The sequence below is a fragment of the Carassius auratus genome, unplaced genomic scaffold, assembly GCF_003368295.1.
Source record: "Carassius auratus strain Wakin unplaced genomic scaffold, ASM336829v1 scaf_tig00003772, whole genome shotgun sequence".
NCBI lineage: Eukaryota > Metazoa > Chordata > Actinopteri > Cypriniformes > Cyprinidae > Carassius > Carassius auratus.
In genome coordinates, this window is record NW_020523545.1 from 461 (window position 1) to 22,640 (window position 22,180).

At 33.8% G+C, this 22,180-nt stretch overlaps 3 protein-coding genes across 3 annotated transcripts; 1 reads left to right on the forward strand and 2 right to left on the reverse strand.

Moving 5' to 3' along the window:
* Positions 1–3,405: 3,405 nt before the first annotated feature.
* LOC113070365 (ETS translocation variant 3-like) lies at positions 3,406–5,013 on the forward strand (the record flags this gene model as incomplete). The annotated part of the gene is made up of 4 exons (XM_026243644.1): positions 3,406–3,637; positions 4,169–4,283; positions 4,370–4,439; positions 4,601–5,013. Coding segments are annotated over 4 exons (737 nt in total), but the record flags the coding sequence as incomplete, so codon positions are not given.
* Positions 5,014–5,097: 84 nt separating this feature from the next.
* On the reverse strand, positions 5,098–12,020 carry LOC113070366 (prolyl 4-hydroxylase subunit alpha-1-like). The gene is made up of 13 exons (XM_026243645.1): positions 11,696–12,020; positions 11,242–11,338; positions 10,026–10,300; positions 9,722–9,943; positions 9,482–9,618; positions 9,198–9,374; positions 8,302–8,366; positions 8,057–8,150; positions 7,697–7,747; positions 7,266–7,307; positions 7,085–7,153; positions 6,904–7,000; positions 5,098–6,517 (listed from the first exon to the last, which is right to left on the reverse strand). The coding sequence occupies exons 1-13, from the start codon at positions 11,772–11,774 to the stop codon at positions 6,447–6,449; spliced, it is 1,476 nt and encodes a 491-aa protein (XP_026099430.1). The 5' UTR covers positions 11,775–12,020; the 3' UTR covers positions 5,098–6,446.
* A 5,690-nt stretch (positions 12,021–17,710) lies between these two features.
* Positions 17,711–22,121, reverse strand: LOC113070364 (prolyl 4-hydroxylase subunit alpha-1-like; the record flags this gene model as incomplete). Its single annotated transcript, XM_026243643.1, has 6 exons — positions 17,711–18,074; positions 18,196–18,292; positions 19,572–19,640; positions 19,750–19,788; positions 21,597–21,647; positions 22,025–22,121. Coding segments are annotated over 6 exons (424 nt in total), but the record flags the coding sequence as incomplete, so codon positions are not given.
* Positions 22,122–22,180: the final 59 nt, after the last annotated feature.

A 22,180-nucleotide genomic window follows, 5' to 3' on the forward strand; every position in this document is an offset into this window, starting at 1 on the left:
AGCTGTAAGAAGGATAGAGAGGGAGATCTGGGAAGAAAGGATGAGAAGGGAGAGGAGATGAGAATGAAAAGATAAGGCGGACTAATGAGGAAGGGGTATAGTAGCTTTTGAACTGTCCACTTTAAAACAAACAATTCATTTAGACCATCTAATCCCCCCCCTCTCTCTCACACACACACACACACACACACACACACACACACACACACACACACACACACACACACACACACACACACACACACACACACATTGTTCAGATTTGATAAAACTTTAGCTTTTAGATAAATAAATAAAAAAATGCTAATTGCTAAATCAGGGTGATGGATGATACAAAGAAGTTGTAAATGTTTTTTTTTTAGGTTTTTCAAAAGTATGTTTTCACTTTGAGATTTTTATTGTATGTATGTACTCATAATGTCAAAGGTCTTGTGACCTACAGTCCTACAGCTAAAAGCATAACATTCAACTCAATTAACAGCATGAATTATTGATGTCTGTCTGACCAGAATTTGTGTGTACACTGGAATTAAAAGCCTCCGGTGTCACCTGTCACACTGCAGTGTGTGTGTGTGTGTGTGTGTGTGTGTGTTTGTGTGTAGACAGAGAGAGAGAAATATGAAATCACTCTTTTATCTGTTAAATTGCATATTTCACCTTTAGTGCAAATGCTGCTTTAGCTTCCATGTTTTATTCTCAGAGAAACTGAGAACAATTTGCATGCAGTTTGGTTACAATTGTATTAAGATGTGATTTTGTTTTTATGTGAGAAGAATATATAGATATATAGGATCTTCCTCTAAAGTTTAGATTTTATATATTATAGATTATATTTTTAATTTAACTTTATATATTATATTTTATGTGCGAAAGTTCAACGTAACATTCTATATTTTATTATTTACACATATTTACAGACATAACATATATTTTTGTATTAGTTATACTGTATTCTACTGTAATACATCAAGTAATTTATAGTTGGCTAATTTAACATAAGGTCTTCTCCCTCTCCCTCTCTCTCCTTGTGTGTTTAAACCGGGCTAAATTACATCCAATAAAAAACATCCACAAAAAGGAAAGGTTGGATATCATGTCAGTGTGGATTGGGAGAGAGAGAGAGTGAGAGAGAAGGAGAGATCAGGGATGAAGCTAGTTCAGTAGATGTGAGGGAGGTATAGAGGATAAAGATAAACAGAGAGTGAGGGGTTACAGGTGTCTTTCTTCTGATCATTTCCTCCCTGAAAAGAGCATCTCCACTGAACAGGTAACAGCTCTCTTTAAAAAGGTTTTTACAGGTGATCTTACAAATTATTCATTAGACATGTCATTCCCATATAGGCTGCATTGGGTTTGAGTTTTAGTAAGTATTTGTTGGTTGTAAACATTAATTACTGATATGTTGATTTAATCAAATTTAAAGTTTAGTATTTTTAACAGATTTTCCTCTTTATTTATTTTTTTATATCAGTGCTTATTTAGTGATTTTATGTCATGCTTTTTGTTTTGTTTGAAAATATAGTAGTGTATGTTTTAAAGAAAGAAACTTCAATGTCTACATTTATTTTATTTTTTTTTTAAAGAATTTGATTTATTTATTTATTTATTTTTTATGGGGAAACAGAAGTCATAGAAGTGAATGCTACAAAAGTTTTTACCCATTTGATGGATAACAAAAGCTCATTCTGAAAATCATCATCATTATTATTATTATTAAATCTTTAAAAAGTCTGACATTATCGGAAGCATAGGCTTATAAAACAATAGATCGAATGACATTGATAAGAAACTCATAGATCTATAATAGAACTTTCTGCAGTATTTTTCTGCATCCAACCCCGCTGTGACAAGAACTGAAACTCTACTGGAATTAACTGGATTCTAAACAATCAAATTATTTCTTATTCTTACACAATGATTTAATTGAGCTCATGGAATAAAGAGGATGCTGATTATGAAGAAGATGATGAAGATATTAATATCTTACAGATGGAGTGTAATTGTAATTCCTCTCTGGGTCCCTTTTCCTCAACTTACTGGAGCAGAAGTAAGTGAATGTGTGCTGTGTGTGTGTGTGAGAGAGAGAGAGAGAGAGAGCACAGCTGGAGCTGGTCCAAATTGTGAAACATAGTTTGTTATTGTTTAATTCCATTACTTGTTTATAAGTTTATAGCCATCTTATGAATAGGCTTTGACTTGCTCCATCATTTTACACATGCTGAGAAAATGCGCCTAAGCTAGAAGTATTAAAACTGTCACTCACGTTTTTGAAGATAGACTTGAATGTGCATTGATACAAACCTAAATTTTATAATTCATGACTCAAAACATTTTGTAACATGATTTTGATGTGCCATTTACATGGTAATGCAATGTCTGATTTTAAAATGGGTTTTAAAGGATGAATTTTGAGATTTTATGTTTTTAAGTGATATATAACTTCTGATGATTTCTAAAATTGTGATAGAGAAAAAGGCAATGAGGAAGTCTTTTTTTTTAAACAAAGGTCACTCCTTTTGTAATGTAGATTTCTGAGGGTGCACTCTTGTCATAAATTAATCTATTCCTTTTCCTACATAATTTTTAACAAAAAATATTGGTAAAATATATATTTGGGAGTCTTAGATCTTTCCAACGATATATAGTTTGTCAAGATTAGATTAGATTTGATTGTAGTATAGTATAGTCAACGTAGGCGTCCCGTATATGGGATAGGGTGACAGTTAACAGGTTAAAAGACAGCCTTTTATGTATTAAAGGACACGTCTGGGTTTGAGCACAAAACAAATGTAGCCTAGGAGAACGTGCTAACATCCATAATAAATAATTTATTTATATTCCTATTTTTGTTTTTATTGTTGACGTTTTATTCCATTTATATATCTAGTCTAAATGTTAGTGTAAAGAATAAAATAAAATAAAACTTTTAGATATCAGTCTGCATAGACTATGTGATGGACATTGGTTATGATAATCGGTATCTACTTTGAAGGACTAAACTGCTTTCATTATATAATGAAGCAAAAGCAAAAAGCTTGAACCAGAAGCAAGCGGCACAACCCGGTTAACTGAATAAAGAAGTTTGTCGCACATAACATATTCATCCGTTACAAACATGACCGTAAATGTATATTAACATAATGTTTCTTTATCTACTGCCCTTTTGAAATGATGTTTGCCAAAATACAGCTTACTTTGATCTCATTACCGTTATTTGTGAACAGTACAGAATACAGTTCTGATTTTTTTATTTTGGTTGACTAAATGCTAAGTGCGGGGAAAAATATAAAGTTCTATTTCGAGCTTTGTGACTCATTCTCGTCAGAATTTTTGACTGAATTGTTTCTTATTACTGTTTCTATCTTTATAAGCAGTGCTTTAAGTCCGGGTTGTTCTTTCCCTCAGCAGTGCTGTTCCCTGATTGGGCGTATAAACCAGCGTGGTCTCCAGGCTCGCGGCAGGTGCAGTTATGGCACTTCCTGTTAGAGCTGTTGGGGCGTGGCGAAGGCGGAGCGATCACGTGGGGCAGCGAATGGGGAGAGTTTGTGATCAAAGACCCAGAGAGATTGGCTAAACTGTGGGGAGAGAGGAAGGGCAAGCCGCACATGAATTACGACAAACTCAGCAGAGCTTTAAGGTACATGCACTGAGATTCATATTCAAAATTAAGCTATAATATTGAGATATAATATTTAAAGAATAATATATTTTAGTATTTTAAGTTTACATGACACACTTCTCTTCACATTTATAGAGAGAGAAAAAAAACATAGAAAAGCTGTTATATGTAAAATAATTATATATGTGCCACAAAGATACACCTACAGTAATTGTTCATATGATATCTATAGTTACAAATTCAGCTTAATGATTAATAAATGTTATAGAATGGATTTCAAGACTGTATGTGTGTGTGTCTATATATATATATATATATATATATATATATATATATATATATATATATATATATATATATATATATATATATATATATATATACATATATATATATATATATTTATAGCCTACAGATCCTGTAATGTCATAAGGATTTTATTCAAAGCCAGTGTAGGCCTATAGAAACACACATACAAAAATGCATAGTTTTTTTTATATTATTATTATTTTCTTATTATTATTAATTTGACATCTGTTTTTTTTCCAGGTATTATTATAATAAGCGAATTTTGCACAAGACCAAAGGAAAACGTTTTACCTACAAGTTTAACTTCAACAAACTAATCTTAGTGAATTATCCCAGTCTTCCAACCTGCCCACAGGTGCGTTAGAGTGTTTTAGATGTTTTATTGCGTAGCTGCAAATGAGTATATTATAACTTTATTTTTTTTTCTTAATTTTTTTTCAGAATACAACATCTGTCCCTTTCTCTGTCTTTCCCTCTCAGCTTTCCTTCTACAACCCATCTATTGACAGAGGTAAGAGTGTCACTAATGAGCTTTGAACAATGACATTTGTCATAACAGATTTGAGTGAATAGCATTAAACATTTTATTCAGTTTTTAACATTGATGTTATTTTTCTCTGTTTGCATGTGTGTTTGTGTGTGTGTGTATGTGTGCTTGTTGTCTGTGGACAGCTGTGCACTCAATTTGTCATCCCCTTCTAATGCCCTACAGCTTCCCCAAACCCCTCCCCTTTCCCCAGACACATCCAATCCAAAGACAGTTTCCCCTATTCCCTCCTCCTTCAGGAACTAACCTATCAGAGGTCTCCTGCCTGTCACCAGTCAACCCCGCCCTTCAGTTCACACAAACTTTAAACTGGCCAGTCAAAAGCAGTGCAGAGTGGCCTCTCAACAGAGTCATGGGATTACAAGAGAGGATTAGAAGTGGACCACAAGACAAAAGCCACGACAACCAAGAAGACAGAAAAATATTTCCTGAGGCCATGCATTAGGAGTTTTAGTACTATTACTGGTTTTATTCTATCAATCAATCACCTTTATTTATATAGTGCTTTAAACAAAATACATTGCGCCAAAGCACTGAACAACATTCATTTGGAAAACAGTGTCTCAATAATGCAAAATGATAGTTAAAGGCAGTTCATCATTGAATTCAGTTATGTAATCTCTGTTCAGTTGAAATAGTGTCTGTTTTAATTTGCAATCAAGTCAATGATATCGCTGTAGATGAAGTGACCCCAACTAAGCAAGCCATTATTATCACTTTTTTGTTGTAAGTTTATGGATCCTTACTGGCAGGTTGATAACAAAGCACTTTATAATTTGAGATTATTAACTAAAAGAGACAAGACAACGTGTATGAATTATTTAAAAAGAACTTCATGTAAAACATTTTAATTGTGTCTAGAAATGTAAAGTGTGTCTGATAACACATTGTTAAATAAAGATGGTTTTCCTTACATATTTTACATTTTGTTGGGAGTAAATACATTTGGATCTGGATGATTGCAAATTTTCTAGGTTTGACTGTTTAAATGTTGAGAAAGTCAGCTTATTTGCTACAGAATCAACAGAGGCCAATCAGCTTGAGCCGTATAGCAATTTGAGTGTGTGTTTCATGACTTAACTATATTTATACACACACCCTGCAGATCTTGTACACAGCATAAGCTAAAATAATAATTCATATGACTTTAATATGTTATAGGTCCTGTGAAGTCATTTTATTTCAACTGAGTATAACGTACTGTAGAATACTGTAATGTAAAAATCCTTGATGAAATATTTTTATGTAACTTTATTTTATGCTAATTTATTTATTATTACAATTATTAATTGTGCTACTTTATAATAATAATTTACTGAAACAAATTATACAGCAAATGCAATAAAGTGTATAATCCCATAATGTTGAACCTGGAAAATGACTCAATATTCATGTCTCTTAAGACTCATGAACTGAAAGTTCAGGTAGAGTTGCACTGTTAACAGGCCACTTTTCACAAGGGAAAATGTATCAAATAAAATCTATGAAATAAAATCACAGCCCTAAAACTAATTTGCCATCAATGCCCAAACTTCATATACAACAAGAGTTACAAACAGAAAATCAGAGTAACTCAATTTTGATTTTATATTTGTTTTGCATGCAAGATGTGATGAAAACGTACTGTAAATATTAATTGTAAAGCATTTCAAAACTACACCTAACCCTACTTGTAATGAACTTGTATGGCAGACACAAAAGCACATATCTAGCTACAATGTATGTTCGAGTTATTGAGCTATGGTTAAGGCGGAGATGTCATATGGGCTAGAGATCCATGATCTATTTGTGATCAGAGATCCATAGACATTAGCTCATCTGAAGGGCTTTGACAAATATATGATAAATATATACGACAGATCAACTTTTATGATACATAATAAACATAACATATAGAGTAAAACATTCACATGATTTGTCTGTGGTACTGTATATTTACATAATATAGATGCAAATATCATGTAGAGTCTTTCACTCCCATTCTGACAAAGAACAGGGCCTCTTGAATTCCTGTCCAAACTCATGGATCCATTTGTTAGCCACTGAAAAAAAAGAAAATAAAAAATCAATGATTTTTACATTCAACTTTAATACTCAACTTGCAGTTGCCTTTTTCTTGAACACAACAACTGCTAAGAAAACCTGTTCACAAAGAGTTTGAATGTTTGGTGCAAGGAGACCACTGAATAAATATATCTATATCTATATCTATATCTATATCTATATATCTATATCTATATCTATATCTATATCTATATCTATATCTATATCTATATATATATATATATATATATACACACATATACATATATATATATATATATACACACACACACACACACACACACACACATACATATATATCATATATATATATATATATATATATATATATGATTTATTAAAACAAACAAACAAAAAAACCTACCCCATTTGTTACCCACTAACACAGGGCATCCAGCATGGCGTGTATTCAAATCCAGCTCACCATTCTTGTGGAGGTTGTACCAAAACACAGCTGATCCCTGCAAAAACAGAGACAGGATACTATAATGATTATACTCAGTTTTATCATCTAAATAATTATCCTTATATACTTGAGGGTTTACCTTTTTTGGCCGCGTTGCAACTCCGATGTCAGGGAAGACGGTGGCCCCCCCTATCTCCACATCACTCATCTACAACAAGAGTACATGATATTTACACACAGGTAAAATGAATAGGAATACGTATAGAAACACATGAGTTAAATAGTTTTTCTGACTGCTGCACGTAAGCTGTTAAACTTACATAAATTAGGAATGTAGCAATCCTGTCATTCACTCCTGTCTCCTGTGAGCTCAAACATTCTTAAATTAGTTTGCATTATTTGATTGATTAACATGTAAAACATCTCTCATTGAAAAAGAATACAGATGTTAGATTTGTACTCTTAAAGCCTGCAAGAAAAATCGGTTGCTCTCTGAGTATCGTACAAGATGGCAATTAATTTTTTTATTAGTATAAATTAATTTTAAAAGGACATAAACATACCTGCTCTGTCCTCCAAGGTCTAACTGACATTGTGATTTATTTTCATAATGAATCATTACATAATTTAGTCAATTATTACTTATTAAATTGAAACCCATCATCCTAAAACCCATAAAAAATGAATCTGACAAATTCTGTGTTAATCTACACATTTCTGTTATGATGGAATTGTATTATAGGGAATTTACCAGTGCATCATAATGTGGTTCAAATCTGCCACCAATCCCATAATTTTGAACCTGAAAAAAAAAGATTGCATCTCTCATGCATCACTATTGAAATGAAAATTTCCAATTAAAAAAAAATAACTGTTAATACTCCAATATGTCACAAGAAAAATACACGTTTAATGCACTTGTGATAAATCTGGTGTATTTGATTTTATAATAAATATCAGACCTCCAAGTGTGTCACTCTTTGGCAACAGATATTAGCAAATGAATTCTGCCTTTATTTGCTTGTTTATTTAGGTAGTGTGCAAAGTATGTCCAAGTTTTCTGCAAGACACGGCTGGCAGTAAAGAAAACATTTCTCATAATGTGACTTACAAGCAGTGATTCAGCTGTTTCCATGGAGAGTCCAGTAGCGTCTGCAATCCTCTGACTGACACGAGTAGCCACAGGGTCATCTTGTAGAAAAACCCTGAAAATAGAGTGATCATTTTTCTTTGCATAATAAGGATGTGACCAAAATTATTTTATAATAAAAGAGAAAAATTATTTACTTAACATCTTGTAAGATTATGTCATTTTTCATTTTGGTATCCCTTTAATGTATTAAAAATGTACTAAACCTTTGAGAAACATGGTCTTGTGAGGCTGTATCCCATCCATCTTGATAAACCTCCGATCTAGAAAGCTAGGTCACAAATAGAACTGTCAAATACAAAATGATGAATTATACTGTATGGACAAATGCCGCATCAATTTCAAAATCGTTAGCATTAGCAGCAGTTTCCACTTTTGTGGGTATGTCTTCCTCTAGAACATGGCTGTGGAGAGTTTTGTTCCTATTCAGACAAGAGCATCAGAGTGGCAGGAACACATTTTGGATGATATTGGGCAGGCATTGAGGGCTCCGTTCCAATTTATCTCAAAGGTGCTCCCCGCGGAGTTCAAGTCTGGACTTTGTATACGCCAGCCAAGCTCTACCACACAAAAAGCAGTAAATAATTTATATATGGACCTCAAATGGAGGAAAAAAGGGCCATCCCTTTTGTGGGGAGCACACAATTCTCTACAATGGATATTTACATTTGTAATTATGACAATTGCCATCACACGTGGGCTTCTGAAATGATAACTGAAAGAATGTGACAGCTGGTATTAGAGTATTCTGTTAATATTTTCAAACTCTACCAAAAGTAGAGAAAGGCCTATACATATACATATATATATATATATATATATATATATATATATATATATATATATATATATATATATATATATATATACATACAGACAATAAATAGCTATATTTCAGGGAGCATCATATCAAAAATGTGAAAACCACCAGTCTAGAATGTAAGTGAGCTTGTCTTCACCGTAATTAAGGATGTCCACAAACTTTTGCCCAATGAATAGTATAGCCTAATAAAAACATCATCAACACAATATTCTCAAAATAACAACAACAATGAAATCTTTGAGTGTTATTTTTGTATGTGTATGTGTGTTAGACATTCACCAGAGGTCTAGAGATGTTCTTCAGGATCTCTATCTCTCTGTCTGAAATAATGTCATGATATCTGATGATTGGAGGCTCGTCCCATTCCACTTCCTCTTTCACTGGTGGATACATCAGTCTGGGGTTTCCTCCACCTGTGCTGTACCTACAGGACAGCGCCCTCTGCCTCTTGGAGGTCTGATTTGATCAAATACAATCAACTTCCAATCAATACACAAAGAATTACATCAACGGTTTAACATTTCATGTCAAATAATGATTTCAATTTGAGACATCGCACTTGCCCTCTTGTCAAGCTCTCCTCTGCACAATTTCTCATAGCTTCTTGACTCTTTGTTCAGTGTGAATATGTCAGGGTTCGATTTTCTCTGGAAGCGAAGGAGTCTGTTCAGCTGATCTCTGATTTCATAATCAGTTGGATCTGAGGCAAATGTTTATGAATCACAGATTTTTATATCTGCCATTAAATATGCAAATTTAGTATTAATATTGTTAATATTAACTCAAGGTCACCATGGCCTCACCGAGATTTAAAAGCTGTTTGTTGAAGTAGATTGCCACAGGTAGGCTGCCGAAATGATATGCTGAGGAAATAACATAAAGTAACAACTCTTTCTCAGTAGTGGTTGAATATTCTGTTAACTTGTCCAGACTGTACCAAAACCAGAGAAATGCATGCTGGAATTTGTCTTCGTTATAAGCAACCAACCCCACATGGAAAGCTTCGTCTGCACTTAACAACATTTCTGTGAAATCAAAACAGATCAAAGAAAAAAAATGAAATTCTTTCAGTGAAACTGCATTGGTACACAACTGTAGACAGTTCACCTTTCATTATGTCTTCTGGATAGAGTTTGTAGATCTCTTGCAGTCTGATCAGCCCTGAAGCAGCACCATCCAAGTCCTTCAGCTGTGGGATCTCTAGGAGCTCCAACTCATCCTGATACTCGTTGCATTGATGAAAACTTGGTTGAATGTGTTTTATGATATGTATTAATTCATTTCTCAGTTGTCTGAGGAGTTTGTAAGCTGCCACAGGGTCTCTTGTGATTTCCTCAGGGTCCACAGAGTTGGAGTATGAAAGAAGAAGATCCAGATAAACACTGGATTGAAGACAGGAGTTCATCAAAAGTTTGTTTAAAAATAATTATATATATATATATATATATATATATATATATATATTTAAAAAAATAAATAAAAAATAAATAAATATATATATATATATATATATATATATATATATATATATATATATATATATATATATATATACACACACACAGTACAGACCAAAAGTTTGGATACACCTTCTCATTCAAAGAGTTTTTCTTTATTTTCATGACTATGAAAATTTATAGAGTCACACTGAAGGCATCAATGGATATTTGACCAAGAAGGAGAGTGATGGGGTGCTGCTCCAGATGACCTGGCCTCCACAGTCACCGGACCTGAACCCAATCCAGATGGTTTAGAGGTCAGCTGGACCGCAGACAGAAGGCAGAAGGTTCAACAAGTGCTAAGTATCTCTCGGGGAACTCCTTCAAGACTGTTGGAAGACCATTTCAGGTGACTACCTCTTGAAGCTCATCAAGAGAATGCCAAGAGTGTGCAAAGCAGTAATCAAAGCAAAAGGTGGCTACTTTGCAGAACCTAGAATGTGACATATTTTCAGTTGTTTCACACTTTTTTGTTATGTATATAATTCCACATGGGTTACTTCATAGTTTTGCTGCCTTCAGTGTGAATCTACAATTTTCATAGTCATGAAAACTCTTTGAATGAGAAGGTGTGTCCAAACTTTTGGTCTCTACTATATATATATATATATATATATATATATATATATATATATATATATATATATATATATATATATATATATATATATATATATATATATATATATATATATATATATATATATATATATATATATATATATATATATATATATATATATATATATATATATATATATATATATATATATATATATTACATTTTTTGACTTTAATAGTACTGTAAAGGGGAGTGTTTTCACCTCTTCATCGCCTCTACATTCTTTTCTTCAGCATCAATATACTGACTGAAGCTCATCAGTAGGTCTTTTTTCTTCTCAACAAGCTGTGCAATTTGATCTACAGTGTTAAACAATCTGCATTTAAATGTCAAAAAGCCTTTGATATGTATAAATTTTTTTCATTAGAGGCATAATGAAAAAGGGTTATTAAGTAAGAAGCAAAATAATTTTAATTAAAAATGTTAAACTCTACATAAGTATAATGTTTTTTTATGAGTGCATCAAATACGGCAGAACTGTTTTACTATTTGTTCAATTATTTTGGTGAAAAGTCTCACAAATTACATATAATTAACTTGTCATGGCAACAGTCTATACATTACAGGACAAAACACTATAACAATAAATTAATAATAATAAAATAAAATTTTTAAAACAAATAGAGTTGACAATGAATTGAAATATAATTAGTAACCTGTTGATGAGAAGAATTCATGCCCAGCAGTACAGACAGTCCAAAAACAGACAACAAATGTCAGTTCCCTCACAACCATTATTGCGAAACACAACTTCAGTATGTGTATCTTGAAGTGAAATTGAGCTTAAATATAGACCATTTATATATGGCCATTTACCTTTTCATCACATGTATCTTTGTCAATTTAATAGTTTATTGGTATACTATTTGATAAAAACCAAAAGCGAAACTTTAAATGGGCGAGCTCTCACGTGTCGACAAGCTGGTTGTGCGAACAAGGAAGTATAGAGGCAGGATCTAATCTTGTACTATCAAATAAAAAAAAAACACACAGGAGCGCTGGAGGACAAAGTCTCGGCAATCTAACAACAATCACAGCAAATCAACACAACACAGACAAGAACAAACTACAATTTAAAAAAACACATTTGCTAATCAGTTAACAAATGAGTAACTATGTAAACAAACAGGGCATGATAGTAACTAAGACAACCAAAAAAAAGTAGCTAATCAAAGATGAAACACAAAATCAACAAAAAAGTCCTCAAAACAAAACATGACAGTCATGACATATCCCAATATACTATTGTTTCTTTTATGTAATGAATTACTTTGCTAACAATGGAATTTCATGTTGCACAATTAGAGATCGCAAAGTGTGTGAATAATGATAGAAACTGAGATAAATCCTATCATATATTATAAACTGTACTATCGTGGGCTGTTCTAATGTTGCACTGTTCAAACATTACTGGCATTGGTGTCATTTTTGTTGTGTTGCTGCAGGATGCCGTGTCAACAATCACGCTTCATTACATGGAAGTCTGATTTGTTATCAATGCAGAAATTAAAAGTAAAATGAATGATTACATCATTATATTTTATGTGTGTTACTGAGCTCAAGCTTAATGATTAGAGGATGTCACTGTTTGTATTAGATGTGATTATGCACAATTCCCAAAAGTTAGTCCAGTTACTGTATAAAAACTGAAGTGGGTCCTTCTGTGGGTGGATTATGTATAAGTCATGTGCATGCATGAAGGCAATGAAGCATGCTGACAGCCTTGTTTTTCAGGTTGACATACACACACACACACACACACACAAACACACACACACACACACACATATCTTTAAAAAATATTTTTATCAAAGTATATACAGTAATTAGTAATACAACTGGCAACCTTTTATCCATAAACCGTTTATTTGTATATTCTTTGCACTTTTTAGCGCATGTTGGTGCAATATTCATACGATATTGTAAAAAGTGGTTGAGAAATGTTGTTGTTACTGTTTACTACTGTAGTTGTTTTGAAGTCACCATAATGGTCTTTAGTATTTGTTTGGGACCTTGGATCTTGTTATATATTCAAATATCTGATAGTCATGTCAGAAGTGTGACAAATTAAAACATTCGTCAAAATGAATAAGAAATAAGCTAATTGCCTGACTTTAAATTTGTTGAAATATTCCCAAGTATCCATTTATTATCTACTGAAAAGACACCGGAAAAAATTTTAATTAAATTGAATGCTTTTTCATTAAAAAAACAAAAACAAAAAAACAACAACATGAATCTTGCTTTCACCTCTTCATCTCCACATCATTTTTGTCAGCATCAATGCACTTGTTCAAGCTCACGAGAAAGTATTTTTTCTTCTCAAAAAGCTGTGCAATTTGATCTTTAAACAATCTACACTTGTGATGGAAGTCAAACAAATGAATCTCTACATCCAATGAACTTGTCATGGCAACAGCATAAATATATTACTTAGTGGATGACACTATTACATTAAATTATTAATTATTAATGTAATTTACTGACATTGAACTGAATTATACTTTATAACCTGTTGATGAGAAGAATTAATGCTCAAAGACAGTCCAATTATCCAGCACATATGTCAGTTCCTTTCTAGCCATTATCAGATTCTTTGAGCTTAAATACAGACCATTTATATGCATTACATGGATGTCTTACACATTATAAGTGTAAAAAAAAAAAAATTCAGCTTTATATACAACGACAGAGAACACAGTGTCTCATTTACATGAATAACTCCTTACTGAATGCTAGAATTGATCCGAACAGGTATTGTGATTATACATTGATACCTTGCTGAAACTTTATTTTACCATACCAACTTTATTCGTTAAGCACTTTACAACAACCACAGTTGACCAAAGTTATGTACAGAAAAAAAAAATAAAATACATAGAAATAAAATAAATAAAATAAACATATGTACCATTTAAACCACAGAATAAAAGCATTCAAAGTAACAAATTGAATCAATTAAATAAAGTCGACATCTAACTAGGTGTCAAAAGCCAAAGAGAAAAGATGGGTTTTAAGAAGGGTTTTAAAAACAGATAAAGAAGAGGCCTGCTTAACATGCAAAGGCAGATCATTCCACAGTTTAGGGGCAGACACAGCAAAGGCACGGTCCCCTCTGAGCTTACGCTTAGTTTTAGGCACAGTCAGGAGCAGCTGATCATCTGATCTGAGAGAGCGGACGGGTTTATAAGAGTGTAAAAGCTCAGAGCGGTATGGCGGTATAGCAACACCATTTAGTGATTTAAAAGCAAATAACAGAATTTTAAAATGGATCCTAAATTGAATAGGCAGCCAGTGTAATGAAGCTAAAATAGGGGAAATGTGCTCATGTTTACACTCTAAAAAACGCTGGGTTGAGGCCGTTGGATAGGACTTTGGGATGTTTTAACCCAAGTTTGGGTTGAAAATAACTCTTTTTTTTAACCCAGCGGGGTGGGTTGAGGACGCGGACGTGAAGGAGAGCACGCACGTCACGTCAAAATCGTACGTCTCCAGTGCGAGCAGCCGCCATTTTCTCAGCGTGATAGAAGCGAGAAGCGAGTGAAAGACTATGGTAAGTAACGTTAAATATTCAAAATGTAAAGTTATCTTTTATTGTTTACCCGGTTGTATGAAAGGCGGAAGGTTTTATGAAAGGCGGAAACCAAGGAGCTTAACGTTATATATATATAAAAAAACGGACGCGGTTTTCGCCTCGGACACGGAGGTCTTAACTGCCTCATGTAACGTTATTGAACGGAGGATGTACTTTTAATATAACGTCTGTGAATGTATTTTGTCATATTTACATAAGATTTAACATTATCTGTACTTTTTGAGGCGTTAACAGACGGTTATGGTCACGGTTACGCTCATGTGAATTTGTCGCGGTTAAACTGAATGTATGTTTGTCTCCTAAAGGAAACGGCATTGTGTAGTAAAGACTAGCATAATTATTTTGAGGCTGTTGAAGTGGTAACTGTTAAAAGTATGTTTTACATGTAATATTTCAGACTTGTCAAGCTTGTATCTTCATTGTCCTCGCGCTGAGAGTTAAAGACACAGAAGCTGTTTGTGTGAGGAATCACAGACCTGTGTGAGGATGAGGAGGAGGTGTTCTTCTGAAGAGAGGGACAGACGGTTTAAGGAGAGTAAACTTCAGAATAACATCAAGTTATCTTTATTTTTACTAAGACTAAAATAATGTTGTTGTTTTTTTAGATGTTGCAATCCAGAGACAAGATAACTTCATTCTTTTGAGACTGATGTAAGTTAAATTATTATTACTTTTTTTTTTTTTTTAGAAAATTAATGTTTCTGTTGTGTCCTGCCTGTTAACTTCACATTTTGATGCAAAAACAATGTGATTTTATATATGTATGTATATGTTAATATTTTATTGAAACCATTGATGCCCCTTCTTTGCAGAACTCAAACTAACTGGAGTTAAGGACACACAAGTCTGCTTGTGTGAGGAGGAGGTTTTCTCAGCTTCTTCTGAAGAGAGGGAAAGATCGTTTAAGGCAAGTAAACTTCATATTTCATGTTATCAGTTGTTGTTTTTTTACTAAGAGTAAAATAATGTTTGTTTTTTGTTTTTGTAGATGTTAAAAGCAAGAGACATGGGAGAGCATCATTCCTTTGAGATTTTATGTAAGTTATTTTTAGAAGATACATTTTTCTGTCGTCTCCTGCCAGTTTACTTCACATTTTGATGCAACAACAGTGTGATTACGTGCTCATTTCATTAAGACCATTGATGTCTGTGTTTTTTATTGCAGAACTCAAACCAACTTTGGAGTTGTCTGATTTGGAGAGTCATTATTCTTGGTCTTCGCTCTTAGAGGTAAAGTTCACACAAAAAAATAATTTACTTGCCCTCAAGTCATTCCAAACCTATAAGACTTTTGTCTGTCTTTACAACATAAATTAATATATTTTTAGTTTTCTCATAATATTTGTTAATCCATTTATAGTTTAGATAATCAGTATTTTCAAGCTTCATAAATATAGAGTTATTGTAGAAGTAAATTCTGATATTTATATATGAATACATCTTAAATTATATGATAGCAAACATGTATGTTCAAAATAAAATACTGGTCTCCCAGACCAGCAATGGAGGACACAAAAAGAGAATATTAAATATATTCATACGTTTTCCAAAAAATTAGCAGATTTTGTATGAGTCTGGAAAAACATGAGGAGAGTAAATTATGAACATTTTAATTATTTGTTGAACTAACGGTTTGAAGAGCAGCCCTCCATGTACATGAATATTGTGAGGCATGTGAATGTCATGTCTGTTTTAATGTTTCAGTAAAGAAGCTTTCTGAAAGCAATATTTATTCAAACAATATCGCATGTCCTCACACTAGTGCTGCCATTATAGCATTCTGGAGCGCTGTGGTGGACTGAGACATTAAACAACCGCACAAAGTGTTGAAACTTTAAAACCGATTATTTATCTATTCTTACGGATGTGAATACACCTCTACCTGAAAATGGATAGTTTAATTAAATGTTTAATTTTTTCAAATGTGTTTCTCTTAGGCCACTGATGAAGAACAGGCGGTGACTGGGATGAATGCTGGTCAGAGAGGAGAATCTTCTTTCCCCTAAACTGATGCAGCGGTGGTTTTAAAGGAGGACGCTGCCCTGGATGATGTAGAAGATGTCACATGCTGTGCTGATGGGGTTTCTTCATGATTACATCAGTTATGCTAAAGAGATCATGAAAATTGACCGTGACTTATGATCTGTATTCATGGACTATGAAACAAACTGTAAGTGTATAATTTGTTAAAAAAAAAAAAGTTAAATGCTTTTTCTGTGTTGTTTAGTAGAAGAGTTTACACTCTGTCATTCATACACCTGCTCACATTCTTTCACACACACGCACACATGCGTCTGTTAAATGTTATAATATCATAGTTAATGTGATTTATTTGTGTACTATCATGCCATAATAGTTGGAAAAAAACCTAACTAATTGTAAATTTATTGTATGTGTTTTCGTATATTTTTATACAATATATACAAATGAACAAAGTCCAATTTGATCTTAAGTTATATTCATCAAATGTTCAATGCTTTATGAACTCTGTAGCTGTTAATGCCATCCTTTTCTGCATTTCTTCTAACATGTTACTTTTTGACTTTTCTCTTGTTTTTAATAAATATTTTCCTTTTGGTAATTATTATTTGTGTGTAAAAGTGATATTTACAATGAATAACATTTGTAGGTTTAATGCCTAGCCCAATTTGGGTTAATTTTAACGTAGAAATGCATTGTTTCCCCACATGGCAGCCCTCTGCGAGTATATTTTCTGCCAGCAGGAGGCGCTAAGCGGGAGAGGTAGGTTTCTCCGGTAACGGCTGCAGAGCGGTACTGAGCTCACAAACGCTGCCTTATCAAGCACATGCGAAATGATATCGAACATTTTCTAAATACAGTAGTTTTCCTTCTGAAATACAGTGATAAAAAAACAGCCGCTCTGTTTTTTTAAACCCTGCAATATAGTCATTTTAAACCATAAAAAAGGCAACCCAGCAGGCTGGGTTAAATATGATAACCCAACTGGTTGGGTTAAAACAACCCAGCGCTGGGTTCGTCCCTTTTTGACCCAGCGCTGGGTTGTCAAAATAACCCAAATTGGGTTGTTTTCAACCCAGCAGTTTTTAGAGTGTACGTGTGCCTGTTAAAAGATGTGCTGCTGCATTTTGTATCATCTGGAGACGGGTGATGGAGGACCCACTAACTAAGATTTTAATCTATTGAATTTACTGTGCTTTTTATTGTACATTGCAATTATTATAAATATTACTGGCACCTAGAGATTAGTAAATCACTGTTAAATGAATACAGTAGTATCTATCTGTGTTACAGATCCTATATACAAAACTTACATGGTACATAATAAAAATAACACATACTTCTATAGTACAGATACACTTCATATGATTTCTCCATGGTCTGTGTCTTTCACTCCAAGTATGACAAAGAACAGGGTCTCCTGAACTCTTGTCCAAACACATGGATCCATTTATTAGCCACTGAAAAAAACCCAATATATTTATAAAATGCAGACAGTTTAACATAGATTTATTATCCATTATAGAAGATACACAGTGAAGCAGAAATCCAAGATGGTTACAATATATTTAAAAAACCTACCCCACTTGTTACCCCTTAACACAGGGCATCCAGCATGTTTTGTATTTAAATCCACATTTCCATTCTTGCGGAGGTTGAACCAAAACACGGCGGAACCCTTAAGCAGTAGAGAGCGGATACATTAATATTTCTTAAATCATATATATATCTTATAGGCATGACCGTAGCCAGGCGTTGAAAATTAGTGAGGTCCAGGGGGTTTCTATAGAATTGTGCTATAATAACCCCTATTTACTTCTTATAGCACTTATATATCATTGCTATTTTTGTTGTTTTTGTTTGCTTCCACTGTCCTCATTTGTAATTCGCTTTGGATAAAAGCATCTAATAAATGAATAAATGTAAATGTAAATGCAAAAATAAATACAACTAATTATATACACTAACACTTGAAAAGAGACAGAAATTTAGATGTTGTAACCCTTTTGGTTAAGTGTGTGTCTTACATATTTTGATGGGATCCACATGGGTTCGAATCCACCTTTTGGCGAAATTTTTTCTCCCTTTTCAAATTTCAAATCACATCAGAAAAGCATTTATTTTCAAGAAAAATTTTGTAAATAAGCAAAAAGTTAAGGGTAGTTGTAGGGAGGGCTTGATTATCCAAAAAAGGTGGCATCCATTAAATTAGTCTCATTAAAATTATTATTGCATACTGTATTATAATATACTACAATACTGAGATGCAGATAATTGCCACTATTTGCAGTATAGTAGTATAAATAGCAGAAAATCTTGCTATTTTAACATAGTATTCATATAATCTATAGATATTTGCACTTAGTGTAAATAGCATATCACAAAAAATGCTGTGATATTTACACTTAGTGTAAACAGCCGCTCCTTTTTCTGATTAAAAGACTAATGCCGGTGATGCAATGTTGCCAGATATTGCTATTAAAATAAACAAAAACCTATAGCTTAATAAATCAAATTAAAAAAATTATTGAAAAATTGCAAATTAGTCAATCAGAGAACCAATTTTATTTTCAAACATGAAAAATTTACTGGTGACCTCATAGCTGGCTACGGCCATGCTGATAGATCAGTGATTTGGGGGAAGTCGTGGCCCAATGGTTAGAGAGTCGCAATTAAATGGTTGTGAGTTCGAGTCTCGGGCAGGTAGGAATCGTAGGTGGGGGGAGTGCATGTACAGTGCTCTCTCCACTCTCAATACCACGACTGAGGTGCCCTTGAGCAAGGCACTGTACCCCAACTGCTCCCTGGGCGCTGCAGCATAAATGGTTGCCCACTGCTCTGGGTGTCTGTTCACTGCTGTGTTTGTGCACTTTGGATGGGTTAAAAGCAGAGCACGAATTCCTACTCCCATACTTGGCTGTATGTCACGTCACTTTTTTATTTATTTGATGACTTACCTTTTTTGGTTTCAATACAACGCCAACATCAGGGAACACAGTGGCGCCCCCTATCTCCACATCACTCATCTACAGCAAGAGCATATCATTTATAGCTCAAAAGCATTGTACAATACAGGTAATGACCTTTTAAAGTAACTTATAATATTTACAACGGAATTTAGAGGGCTAAACTTACATAAATTAAGAACGTAGCAATCCTTCCATTCTCATAACCCTGTGAGATTAAACATTAAATGATCTTTTAATGATATGATTGGTTTAATATGTTATCAATCTCTATGAAATACAATTAACCTATTCAGTTGTAAAGCCTAAAAGAGAGCCATGGGTTCTCTCTGGGTTAAGGAAATGTGAAAGTCGTATAATTACTTATACATTTTTCATCAACAACATAAATTGCATACAGGCACAGTCAAAACATTAAAGGTGTTTTGGTGCAATTGGAAAGTCTCTTTAAAGGGTTAGTTCACCCAAATAGCAAAATTATGTCATTAATAACCCTCATGTTGTTCCAGACCCGCAAGACCTACGTTTATCTTTGGAACACAGTTTAAGATATTTTAGATTTAGTCCGAGAGCTCTCAGTCCCCCCACTGAAGCTGTGTGTACTGTATACTGTCCATGTCCAGAAAGGTAAGATAAACATCATCAAAGTAGTCTATGTGACATCAGAGGGGCAGTTAGAATTTGTTGAAGCATCGAAAATACATTTTGGTCCAAAAATAGCAAAAAATACGACTTTATTCAGCATGGTCTTCTCTTCCGTGTCTGTTGTGAGAGAGCTCAAAACAAAGCAGTTTGTGATATCTGGTTCAGGAATGAATCAATCAATGTAACCGGATCTTTTTGAACCAGTTCACCAAATCTAACTGGAATCGTTTTAAACAGTATCCCGGAGTAATTCATTTACTCAGACAGTACACTGACCGAACTGCTGTGACGAGAGAACTGAAGATGAACACTGAGCCGAGCCAGAACATGAACAACTTGTTCTCGAGTCAAGAACCGTTTCTCTCAGACGCGTCCGATTCGAGAACCTAGGAGCTGAAGATACTGCGCATGTGTGATTCACCGTGAACAGACTGACACACAGAGCGTCTGAACCGAACTGATTCTTTTGGTGATTGATTCTGAACTAATTCTGTTCTAGTGTTATGAGCGCGGGGTAAACCGAAGGCTTGAATCAAGGGCAAACATCGCCAATGACGACATTACGTTGAGCGCAAAAGGACCCGTGAACCGTTTTCTTCAACCAGTTTATTGAATCGAACTGTCCGAAAGAAGTACTGGTGATCCGAAAACCAATGCAAACGGTTCTTGACTCGGTGAACGAGTAATTATCTGGCTCGGCTCGGTGTTCATCTTCAGTTCTCTCTTCACAGCAGTTCAGTCAGTGTACTGTTTGAGTACATGAATTACTCCGGGATATTGGTTTGTTTTAACTCAGAGGGAGTGTCAGCTACATTAAAAAGTTAACAGCTTAAGTCATTTGTGGATTAATGAGTATTGGAGACGTGAACCGTTTAAAATGATTCAGTTCGATTTGGGTGAACTGGTTCAAAAAGATCCGGTTACATCGAATGATTCGTTCGCGAACCGGATATCACAAACTGCTTTGTTTTGAACTCTCACAACTGACACGGAAGAGAAGACAATGCCGAAAAAAGTCATAGTTTTTGCTATTTTTGGACCAAAATGTATTTCGATGCTTCAAAAAAATTATAACTGACCCTCTGATGTCACATGGACTACTTTGATGATGTTTATCTTACCTTTCTGGACATGGACAGTATACCGTTCACACAGCTTCAATGGAGGGACTGAGAGCTCTCGGACTAAATCTAAAATATCTTAAACTGTGTTCTGAAGATGAACTGAGGTTTCACGTGTTTGGAACAACATGAGGGTAAGTTATTAATGACATAAGTTTGCTATTTGGGTGAACTAACCCTTTAAGTAACGATAACCACATGATAATTTAACTCATAAGGGAAAGCAAATACTGTGGTGGCTTTATCTTACCAATTCATCATAATGTGGTTCATATCTGCCTCCAATCCCATAATTCTGAACCTGAAAAATTATTGAACCTCAATTGAAATGAAAAATGAATGTAAAACAACACTTAATATTTCACAAGGTAAACAGGTGTTAATCCGGTGAAGAAACCTTGTTGTTCACTGAAGTTTGATAATTGAGGTTAATATCAAATAAATATTTAATTATTTATTAAATAAATAAAAATATAATCTCAGTTCTCAAACCTATTATACTCTTTGGCAAAAACTACAAAAATCAAACTAAACCAAATAATATTTAGCAAGAGATTGTGACCAGGCTAGATTTAAGACATGCTTTGCAAAGCTTTGTTAAATTAGGACAGAGTTATCCTTAAAAGAGAGATGCTGTCTGCGGATCAACAGGTGATTTCTTTCTTACTGTGACCATACAAATAGGCTTTCAGCTGATTTCTTGGAGAGTCCTGTGATGTTTTCTATCCGCTGGCTGATACGAGCAACCACAATATTGTCTTCCATCAGAAAAACACTAAAAAACAAGGAATAATTTTTCAGTAACACTTCACAAGAAGATTTAATTTGTTGTTA

What these genes read in the sequence shown, in the direction of transcription:
- LOC113070366 (XM_026243645.1), bottom strand. Translation starts at nt 11,774, where the DNA reads ATGGTTGTGAGGGAACTGACATTTGTTGTCTGTTTTTGGACTGTCTGT. An exon ending in AATGTAGAGGCGATGAAGAG is followed by an intron (nt 10,301 to 11,241) that starts GTGAAAACACTC and finishes TCTTCAATCCAG; the next exon opens with TGTTTATCTGGATCTTCTTC. An exon ending in AGAACATCTCTAGACCTCTG is followed by an intron (nt 8,367 to 9,197) that starts GTGAATGTCTAA and finishes TTTGTGACCTAG; the next exon opens with CTTTCTAGATCGGAGGTTTA.